Source organism: Suricata suricatta, chromosome 8 (genome assembly GCF_006229205.1).
Source record: "Suricata suricatta isolate VVHF042 chromosome 8, meerkat_22Aug2017_6uvM2_HiC, whole genome shotgun sequence".
Lineage (NCBI taxonomy): Eukaryota > Metazoa > Chordata > Mammalia > Carnivora > Herpestidae > Suricata > Suricata suricatta.
Genome location: NC_043707.1, coordinates 20,751,557 through 20,762,461, shown reverse-complemented (window position 1 = coordinate 20,762,461; position 10,905 = coordinate 20,751,557). Strand labels below are relative to the sequence as shown.

At 53.8% G+C, this 10,905-nt stretch overlaps 1 protein-coding gene across 1 annotated transcript; it reads left to right on the top strand.

The window, feature by feature from the left end:
* The first annotated feature begins 245 nt into the window (after window positions 1-245).
* Window positions 246-9,738, top strand: NFATC2IP (nuclear factor of activated T cells 2 interacting protein). Its single transcript, XM_029949283.1, has 8 exons — window positions 246-708; window positions 1,388-1,460; window positions 3,819-3,936; window positions 5,506-5,586; window positions 5,678-5,864; window positions 6,791-6,935; window positions 7,067-7,176; window positions 9,404-9,738. Exons 1-8 carry the CDS (start codon window positions 325-327, stop codon window positions 9,560-9,562), a joined length of 1,257 nt encoding a protein of 418 aa, XP_029805143.1. The 5' UTR covers window positions 246-324; the 3' UTR covers window positions 9,563-9,738.
* The last annotated feature ends 1,167 nt before the right edge of the window (window positions 9,739-10,905 follow it).

The following is a 10,905-nucleotide window of genomic DNA, read 5'->3' as shown; positions in this document are numbered from 1 at the left end:
CCGCTCGCTCGCCCCCCAGGAACACGCGGGCCTGAAGTGGGCTGGTCAGGAGGAGAGGCAGACGACCAATGGTGAGCCGGAACGAATCGAAAGCCACGCTGATTGCGCTGAGGCTGATTGGAATCTTTGGCGCCATGGTTTCAGTGGTGAATGCCTGATGGGCGGGTGCAGCAACCAATGAAAAGGTGGGGAGAGGAGCCAGGGGTTGTGGGCGGGGAGGGATGTTGACTAGCAGGCGGTTTACCCAATGATGGGCGCAGGTCGCTGAAGGGGGCCGGACGAGGCGTCTAGAAGGCGGGGGATTGTGGTCGGCGGGTGTGTGCCATGGCGGATCCAGTGAGGAAGCGGGGCCGTAGACCCCGGGGCGGCAGTGTTGGCCGAGGGGCTCATGGGTCCCGGGGCGGCCGGGGCCGGCGTCCTCGCGTCCCGCGGTCTCCAGCGCGGCCCACCCTGGACTCGATGTTTGTGGACTTGGTCAGCGACAGCGATGAAGATATCCTGGAGGTCACAACGGCGCACAGCGCTGCGGAGTCGGTCGAGGTCCCTCACCTAGAGTCCCCAGTGCCGGCTGCCCTCCGGGACGACAGCGACAGTGACAGCGAAGGGGCGGACGCGCCGCCGGCCGGAGCCCCGCGGGCCCCTGTCAGGCGGCGGCGGCGGCTGCTGGATCCAGGGGAGGCACCGGTTATTCCGGTGTACTCCGGGAAGGTGCGGCGCGGTCCCCGGGAGGGCTAACGCAGAAGGGCTGGGTCTGGAAGAGCTGTTCAGATGAGTTTTCTGAGGCTGGTGTTGGGAGACTAAAACGGACGCAGGAGTTGGGGCCTTGAAAACGGATAGGTAGGGTCCCGGAGGTTTCTGCATATTGGAGAGGTGAAGAGGTTTGGAGTGTGGTAGGAGTTTGGGATTTCCGGGAGCTGGAGTGTCCAGAGCAGAGAGGCGAAGGGGCCGGGATCCCGTATGCTTCTGAGCGGGGCTGGCAGGACCTGGGGCTGGGATCTGGGGCATGTTGGGTTTTGAGGTTGGGGCCCGTTGCTAAGGATCCAGGCAGCTAACGTCATGGAAGTTCAGAGAAGACTGGGGACTCCAGGAAGCTGGGGTCCCCTGGTGGTAGGGTGAGCTAGGAAGCTGGGATTCCCCGGGATTCCAAGGTAGCAGAATGGATAGCACTCTAGTAAGACTGTAAAAGAAAAACTAAACCTGACTCCTCAGAATGCCTTAGGGAAAGGGCTTGTAGTAGGAAGGGTACTCTAATGTGGATCTTGTGGAAGCTGGGCTCCTGACCTGCCCAGAGAGGACTTGGACTTGAGAGTGGAGAACAGGAAGAGTCATCCTGTTTTCCCTTTCAGTAGAGGGAGGGCTTGGGACTGATTCACGTTTGTCCTTACAGGTGAAAAGCAGCCTTCGTCTCATCCCAGATCACCTGTCTCTTCTGAAACTCTGTCCTCCAGAAGCTGAGGAAGGTAGGGGCAGACTTTCCAGAGAGAGGTGCCCAGTGCTGTCCTCTCTGAGGAAGCTTCCTGGAGTTTCCATCTCTGCACTTCATTTTATTCCTGAGGCTCAAGGGAAAGGCATGAATTTCCTAGCCAGAAAAAAGCTTATGGCCCAAAATGAGATGAGTGTTAACCGGAAGGCGCAGAAAGAGCTGTCCAACCACCTGTCCCCCCAGCCTGATAGGCGCAAGAGTGTGCTAATCTCCCGATTTCTAGGCCATTCCCAGAGATTCGGGTTCTGTAATCCTGGGGGCAGGGGAGGCGGAGGGGTTGAGAATCTGTAACATCGTGGTACATCTGCAGCAAGTTGCTTGGGAACACTCTGGAGCCAGCTTGGTGTTCTTCGAATCTTAACAGAACTGCCCTCCCTCAGTGATGGGATTTTTTTTTTGTTTGTTTTGCAAACCACCCAAAGGCAGTGAATAGGAATCAAGTTTAATAAGGAAGGGATCCGGTGGGCAAATACAGACCTTGGACCAAGCCTTCTGTACCAGGAACAAGCATGGTAGGATGATCAAAGGCTGATTTAGGAACCAGGGGGCCTGGGTTCGAATCTCAGCTCTACCTGTTAGTAGCTGTGTGACCTTGGGCAAGTGCATCTCTCAATGCATTTTGTCATCAGGAAAATTGGGATACGAGGGGTCCTGTGCCAAAGGATTTTGGTGAGAATTAATTAGAGAGAATACATAAGAAGTTCTCTCTTGGGCTACATGTATGGTTTAGGATGGTACCTGGAATGTAGACATGCAAAGGTACCTCTGTCTTTGTACAAGTTTAGACAAGGTACACTTGTCCAAGTGTAGGCCCAGGAGCACTAGCCGTCTCCTGGGAGCTTGTCAGAAATGCAGAATCTCATGTGTCTAACCAGTGCCACATTTATCGAGGACAGAGTTTCTCAGCCTTGACCTTATGGACATTTGGACAGTAATTCTCTGTGGGGACCTGTCCTGTGCATCATAGGATGCTTAGCGGCACTCCAACCTCTACCTGCCAGGGGCCAGTGTCACACACTCTGGGCCCCGCCCCCTCCTCATTATGACAATAGAAATTGTCTCGGGGCATCCTTGCATGTCCTTTGGTAGGCAAAATTGCTTCTGGTCGAGAACCACCGGCCTGCGGCATATTATCATTGCTTTGTTTTTGCAGTATTTATTTTTGTGGTTAAGGATGATCTTTGGTTGATGGCAAACAAATGAAAAAGAGCTTCTACATTCTAGAATAAACCTCTGGGTTCCTGTTACAAGAAATCGTAGTTAACATGAGTGATTATAAAAAGATATTAAAGGGGCGCCTGGGTGGCTAAGTTGGTTACGTGTCCGGCTTCGGCTCAGGTCATGATCTCACGGCTCGTGAGTTTGAGCCCCGCATCGGGCTCTGGGCTGACCACTCAGCCTGGAGCCTGCTTCTGGTTCTGTGTCTCCTTCTCTCTCTGCTCCTCCCCTGCTCACACCCTGTCTCTCCTTCAAAAATAAATAACATTTAAAAAATTTTAAAAAGATACTAAATATCACAGAGGTATGGCAAAATGTGATCATGATGCTCACATGGAAGAAATTTGAGAAAGGTGGGCTCAGCGGGCCTGTGGTCTCTACCTCATCCCCTCCCCCGCTACGCCACCTCCTCCCCCAGGCTCCTGTGTGCTCTCGCTCAGCTCATCCAGCCCAGTACAGGAAGAAAAGAAGAGGAACATTAAAAAAAAAAATCATCCTTGCCAGCATCTGGTTTGAAGTGTGTTCTGTCACATACACGGTAGTATGTACATGTATAATAAGGAATACACGTACTATGTGTGTAATACGTATATGTATAATGAGGTCCAAGGCCTGCAAGGTATGTTAAGGAAATAACATGTTTTCCCCATATTTCTAGGCTGCACGTGATCAAAAAAGTGAGAAAGATTAAGTTAATCATAACTTGGCTGGAGTGGCCCACCTTCCAATTTTCATCCAAGTCTCACTTTCGTGGGGCTCGTGGCTTAGCATGAGGCTCAGACACTCCCGCTCTGTTAGATTTCTATTCATCCTTTCCTTGGGGCCCCTTGGGCTCCGCCTTTTCTTTTTTCTTTTTTTAGTTTTTAATGTTTATTTATTTTTGAGAGAGAGAGAGAGACAGAATCGGAAGCAGGCTCCGGGCTCTGAGCTGTCAGCACAGAGCCTGATGTGGGGTTCAAACTCACAGATGGTGAGATCATGACCTGAGCAGAAGTCGGACGCTCATCCGACTGAGCCACCCAAGTGCCTGCCTTTCTCAGGACCTGACATGCCTCTCCTTGGCCGATTGCTGTCCCCTCTTAGCTAACTCCTTCCGCCTTTCCTCCTCTGTCCCCAGAGGCAGATGTGGCAGATTCTAGCAGTCCGCTTGCTGAGGATGCCCCGTTTCCAGATTCACCCTGGATGAAGAAGCTGAGGAGTAGGGACTCAGAAAAGAAGACAAAGGAGGCATTTCTGTGAGTGAGGCTGGGGCCCTAGGGACCCCAGGAGCGGAAAGGGAGCAGGAGGTGTGGGCTGAGGTGGGCAGGATCCTTGGGTGCCTCCTGAAAGGGTAAGGAGAAGGGATGGAGGGAGTCTTCAGGCTCAGGGAGGAATGAAGTTGTTTCTGGTTTGTTTTTTTTTTTAACTTTTTTTTTTTTTAAAGCAGTTGTCTGCAAGGTCCTGCTTATCTGATTTATTTATTTATTTATTTTTTGAGAGACAGAGAGAGACAGTATGAGCATGGGAGGGTCAGAGAGAGAGAAATACAGAATCTGAAGCAGGCTCTAGACTCTGAGCTGTCAGCACAGAGACTGACATGGGGCTCGAACCTATGAACCATGAGATCATGACCTGAGACAAAGCCAGATGCTTACCTGACTGAGCTACCCAGGCACCCCATTTTTTTTTTAACACTTTTTAAAAAGTTTATTTATTTTAAGGGAGACCGAGAGAGTGCAAGCGGGGGAGGGGCAGAGAGAGAAGGGAACAGAAGATACGAAGCGGGCTCTGTGCTGACAGCAGAGAGCCAGACGGGGAGCCCGAACTCTCCAACCAGGAGATGATGACCTGAGCTGAAGTCAAACACTTAACCGACAGAGCCACCCAGGCGCCCCAGGAATGAAGTTCTTGGGGCCAGAGATGGCTGACACTGGCTGACCCTTTAAGACCACCCATGGGAGCAGAGTGTTTTGGCTTTGTGTGTGAGGGGTAGAAATGCAGAGGTTAAGGGTGTGGTTCTGGAGACTTCAGATGGTGTGGCTCCGGATCCGGCCAGCTGTCTCTCTTTTTAAAATTTTTTAATTTACATCCAAGGTAGTTAGCATCTAGTGCAGTGATGATGTCTGGAGAAGAATCCAGTGATTCATTTCCAACATATAACACCCAGTGCTCATCCCAACAAGTGTCCTCCCTAATGCCCTTGCCCATTTAGTCCATCCCCCCGCCCACAATCCCTCCAGCAACCCTCACTTTGTTCTCTGTATTTAAGAGCCTCTTATGTCTTGTCCCCCTCCTTGTTTTTATAGTATTTTTGCTTCCCTTCCCTTATGTTCATCTGTTTTTTATCTTAAATTCCTCACGTGCAGTGGAGTCATGTGATACTTGTCATTCTCTGACTGACTAATCTCATTTAGCCCAATACCCGCTAGTCCCATCCACGTCCTGGTAACAGCTCGCTGTCTCTTAGCCATCTCTGGGCTTCGCTTTCCTTTTCTGGAAAGCGGCGATGACGATGGTCCCCGGGTCAAAGAATTTTAAGCGCTGGGTGTCTGTTGGATGTTCTCAGATATTCACCTGGGAAGCGACTGCCCTTAAAAGTTCGGCATTTTCCTCACTACTCTTTGGGTCACGCTGAGTATCAAAACGATGGCTGTTGTCCCTGACCTTTCCTCTCCCGTGTCCACAAGGTGATGTCACCGGAAGGTGTTCCCTCTTGATAGCCCACCTCCCCAACTTGGTCCCCAGGGGTCCGTAGCCCACGAGGACGGGTATGGGGCTGGGATCCCTTCCTCTTCCTCCGTACCAGCCCTCTCTTCTCTCTGTAGGGTTCAGGACACCTCTCCTTTGCCTCCGCCTCCTCCGAGGACCAAAAGCAGGAAGCATACTCGGGCACTCCAGAAGTTAAGGTGCCCAGGGCAGGGGGCTCCCTGGGGTAGAGAGGGGACAGTTCGACGGGTGGCCCACCCTGGCTGACCCAGCATCCTTCCTGCACCCCAGGGAGGTGAACAAGCGCCTCCAAGACCTCCGTTCCTGCCTGAGTCCCAAGCAGCTCCAGGGCCAAGGTCACCACAACCAAGAAGATGAGGTGGTCCTAGTGGAGGGTCCCATCCTTTCTGAGAAACCCCGACTCTTCCCACTGAAAATCAGGTGCCGGGCGGATGTGGTCAGATTGCCCATGAGAATGGTAAGCACCCGAAGGGCCATGGGAGAAGGGTCCCCGGAGCTGCCCGTGGGGCGAGCGTGGCATCAGGGCATAAGGGGCCCTGTCTTGCTTTGCCCGTCCAGCCAGGGCTCTTCTGGCCCCCACTGTGTCTTGGGTTCCCTCTTTCCTTTGTCTTTCCCTCACTCTTCTCCGGCAGACTTTCCACCCACCCTTCAAGGCTCCCCTTAAGCCTCCTATGAAGCTTTGCTTGGTTGCCTCCCTCCTCTGTTCCTTCCCTCGGACCCCGTGCTGCCTGTCAGTGCCTGCTTCTACTGTGTCAGTCACGGATGTCACTCAGTCACTCTGAGTGCCTCCGGTTTCCTGGTGCAAGCGACTGTTTGTGTCGGGATGAGCCCAATTCCAAAACAGGAGGGACGACAGAACTAACCATTTATTGAGCGGTAACGACGCATCAGGCAAGCAGCCAAGCCGGACATTGCAGACATGCGGCCCATGGGACCATGCCTCTTACTTGTTTTGTCCCGCAGACGCAGAAGGCTTTTCAAACGTGAGTTCGTGGCCAGCCTCCGCAATGAACGGTGTCGCACAAAGGACCCATTGCCTGGCTTCTCTTAGCTAGGAAGAAGGAGTGGCACTGGCCTGTGGCTCCCACAGGGCACCGTCAGCCAGAGCTGGGGACAGCTGGCCTGTTAGAGGCAGCAAGTGAGATCCAGTCTGCGGCATTCCCCACCCCTGCCCTCTTCCCTCCTAACTCACGGCTGCTTCATTTCTTTGTGTCACCTCCCCGCACCCCCACACTGACGCGACTTTACTCCGTACTTTGCCAGGTAAACAGACGGAACCCCGGCTGAGGAGCTCAGTGGGGAGCAGAGGCCATGATCATGTTGGAGGTGGGGGTGCGGGGCACATCAGGAGGTGGCCTCCTTTGCTTCTTGTCCCTTCCCCAGTCGGAGCCTCTACAGACCGTGGTGGACCACATGGCCACCCATCTGGGGGTGTCCCCAAGCCGGATCCTCTTGCTCTTTGGAGAGACAGAGCTGTCCCCCACAGCCACTCCCAGGACCCTGAAGCTTGGAGTGGCAGACATCATTGGTGAGAGGAAGGCAGGGAGGCGGGGCCTCAAGGAGGCTTTGGCCACAGGGAGGGGCCAGAGGCAAAGGGCTGGAGGGGGCTGTACTTCCAGTCCCCACTTAGGCCTGGCTTCCTGATCCTGCCTCCCACAGACTGCGTGGTGCTAGCAAGTTCTTCGGAGACCTCAGGGATGTCTCACCTGCTCCAGCTGCGGGTACAGGGCAAGGAGAAGCACCAGATGCTGGAGGTGTCGCTGTCTCCGGTGAGTGGGAGATAACGACTGTCCGTGCCCCTCGCCCTGGCCTCTGCCGACCGCGTCTCTCCAGTCAGCTACCCACGGGCGGCTCCCCCAACCCGAGTCCTGAGCGGTTTGGGTTCCTCCGGTTGTAGAGAGGGGAGAGCCCGTCGTTCAGCTTCGCTCCCCTGTGTGCTGGGAACCTCTGCTCTAGTCTCCCAACTCCTTCTGCTTAAAATGGAGAGGACCCTTGGACAATAACCAGGGAAGGCCACAGGAGCAACTGCGCCACGCTTCTGAGCGACAGTCCCCGCGCTAGAGATAATTACTTCCCAGTCAGGGCGTTGGTGAGTTTCACGGTGCCGCTGCCCAGGAACCGCCTCCGTTGCTTTCATTTAACAAATAAGGATGCGGGTCTAGAGAGGCGAGACAATTTGCAGTGTCTTTTCGTGGGGCTGCTGTAGCAAAACACCACAAACTGGGGGGCTTAAAACTGCCCGGTTCTCGCAAGGCCCTAGAGACCAAGAGTCGGAGCAGCAGGGGCCCCCCGCTCCTTCTGAAACCCTCTGCCTCTTCCTGGCTCCTGGATGTGGCCACCAGTCCTGCGTACTCCTTGGCCTGCAGCTGCCCCCACCCCTCGCCCCTAGTCTGCGTCCTGTGGTGTCCTCCCTGTGTCTTTTCTTGCAAGGACGCCAGTCACTGGTCCCCACCCTCAGTGAGTACACCCTCGTCTTCACCCAATTACATCTGCAAAGGCCCTGTTCCCGTTTGGAAATGGGAAATGGTCACATTCGCACTTACCAGGGCACTTGTCCAAGGCCGCACATGAGCTGAGTGGGAGAGCCTGGCCTTCAGCTCGGGCCATCCTCACTCGGGTCTGGGCTGTCTCTATCGCCATGACAGATGCCTCATTGGGAGGTGAGAAGCTTGGGGCTTGCAGAACCTGCCTGACCCAGGGCCTGCAGCCTTGGCCTCTGTGGCCCAGTCCCCTAGAGAGGGCCCTGGCGGTGCTGGCTTCTTTGTCCACTCGCTTTCCCCTCTGTGGGCTTTGACTTGATTCGTCCCCTTGTCCTCTCTGTTCTGAGTCCTCTGTCCATCTCTGTAAGTTCTCAGCCCCTCATTTCAAATTCTTTTTTATTTTTTAAGATTTTATCTTATTTTTTTATTAAAAAAATTTGGGGGCACCTGGGTGGCTCAGTCGGTTGAGCATCCGACTCCGGCTCAGGTCATGATCTCATGGTTCATGGCTTTGAGCCCTTCATCGGGCTCTGTGCTGGCAGCTAGCTCAGAGCCTGGAGCCTGCTTTAGATTCTGTGTCTCCCTCTCTCTGCCCCTCTCCTACTCATGCTCTGTTTCTCTCTCATTAATAAATAAAACATAATTTTTTTTTAAATTTTAATGTTTATTTTTAAATTGTGAGGTTTAAAGGAAATTTTTTTATAGTTTATTTTTGAGACAGAGAGACAGAGTACAAGTGGGGGAGGGACAGAGAGTGAGGGAGACATAGAATCTGAAACAGGCTCCATCCAGGCTCTGAGCTATCTGCACAGAGCCTGATGCGAGGCTCGAACCCATGAACCATGAGATCATGACCTGAGCTGAAGTCAGATGCTCAACCGACTTGAGCCACCCAAGCGTCCCTAAAAAATTTTTTTTACATTTATTTATTCTTGAGAGACAGAGACAGACTGAGCACAAGTGGGAGAAGGGCAGAGAGAGAGGGAGACACAGAATCCAAAGTGGACTCCAGGCTCTTAGCACAGAGTCCAATGTGGGGCTCCCAACTCACAAACTGTGAGATCATGACCTGAGCTGAAGTTGGATGCTTAACTGACTGAGCCACTCAGGTGTCCCTTAATTGTGAGGTTTTTTTTGTTTTTTGCTTTTTTTTGTTTTTTTAAACATTTATTTTTGAGAGAGAGACAGACAGAGCATGATTAGGGAAGGGGCAGAGAGAGAGGGAGACACAGAATCCGAAGCAGTTTCCAGGCTCCAAGCTGTCAGCACAGAGCCTGATACGGGGCTCGAACTCCCAAACTGTGAGACCATGACCTGAGCTGAAGTCAGATGCTCATCCAACGGAGTCACCCAGGCGCTCCATTAAAACTTTTATTTTTACATCATCTCTACATCCAACATGGGACTTGATGCCATGAACAAGGGTCACGCGTTCTACTGACTGAGCCATCCAGGCCCCCCCCCCCAGTCTTTTCAAACTCTTTTGAAAACATCCGTTTTCTTCCTCTCTATCCAGGATTCTCCTCTCAAGACCCTCATGTCCCGCTACGAGGAGACCATGGGACTCTCAGGCCACAAGCTCTCCTTCTTCTTTGATGGGACAAAGCTTTCAGGCAAGGAGCTGCCTGCTGACCTGGGCATGGAATCTGGGGACCTCATCGAGGTCTGGGGCTGAAACCCTGTGCCCCATTTTGATGCGCAGCCTGGACCTGAGGGAGGACAGCTGTCTCCGTTGGCCCTGTATAGGCTTATCTTTAAGCTGAAGCAAAATCTAGCAGCGAACTTTGCCCCTCCCTACCCCCCACCCCCTCTCCCGTTGACCCTGATTTCAAGCCATTGGTTACTTGGTCAGTTGTGTGGTTGTTACTGCCATGCTGAGCGAACCGTGGCTCCGTCCCTTGGGCATGCTGCATTTGCAGCCCCCGCAGGATACGGGGAAGGTGTCCCTCATTCCCACCGACCCTCCTTGCTTCCTGGGAACGTTTGTTCTATGGAAGTGCTCAGATTTAGAGCGAGTGGCAATAGAGGGGCGGGCGGGCATCCCAGGCCTGGGATGTGGGGGCTAGGACCAGCAGTGGCCAGCTGGGGGAGGGGGGGACTGGCGGGTGGGTTTGCTTGGGTCGCGAACACGGGGTGGTTCTGTGGCCTGCAGGAACGTAAGTGGTCCAGCCCCCCACACGCGCTCACTTAAGCCCAGGCAGGCGGACACCCAGCCTGGCGTGTCTTCCTCACCCCGGAACCCTCTATAGGCACCTTCCTGATGTGCACACATTTAAGGGCATCACTGAGCATGTTGACCTGTTTTTGTTTGGATCTCCAGATTCTAGTCCGCGAAAGGCGGCTCTGGTTTTCACAGCTTTCTCTTCCCTGCTCTCTGCATGCCATCCTGGGCACCCATTCTCATGTGTGGTGCCCGCGTGCTGTTCTTTCCTCTCAATACGTGGTGCTTCCTGGGCGTGGGCCTCATCGCCTGAGCGGCTCTGCGGGCCGTTCCTCAGTGGGCCTCCGCTGCATCCTGCACGTCCGTCACGTGGCGGGCACCAGGGCGCCTCAAGCCCCTCAGGGCATCAACCAGCCACAGGAACAACTATCGTGGGTCCCCTTCCACGCTTGTGTGGAAGGTTCTCCAACATGGGGACCCAGGATGGGCTTACGGGTCAGACAGGCTAACTTCCCTATGGTTCTACCAAAGTTTTCTCACCACTGGTCACGGAGCATCCCCTATGAGGGTCCCATTTCTCCTCATCCTCACCGGCTCTTGTGACTGCCCTGCTTTCTCATTTTTGCCAGCCTGTTGGGAGTAAAGTGGTGGCGAGTCTTAATGTACATTCACCCGCTCAGAAATCAGGGGGTTTCTTTGCATGCTCAGCCTTTGGGTCTCCCTTTCCATGTGCCGCCCAAACGGTTGCAGAAACGGCTCTCTGGATGGCAGCCGGGCTTGAGTTTTCAGGGTGGCCTACGCCGGACGGGAATGCTCAGTTGTGATATCCACGCGTGAATGATTTCGCCCTATGATCC

Coding starts and splice junctions, on each gene's coding strand:
- NFATC2IP (XM_029949283.1), top strand. CDS start 325: ATGGCGGATCCAGTGAGGAAGCGGGGCCGTAGACCCCGGGGCGGCAGT. Junction 1,461..3,818: donor TCCTCCAGAAGCTGAGGAAG/GTAGGGGCAGAC, acceptor CTCTGTCCCCAG/AGGCAGATGTGGCAGATTCT. Junction 5,587..5,677: donor CGGGCACTCCAGAAGTTAAG/GTGCCCAGGGCA, acceptor CCTGCACCCCAG/GGAGGTGAACAAGCGCCTCC.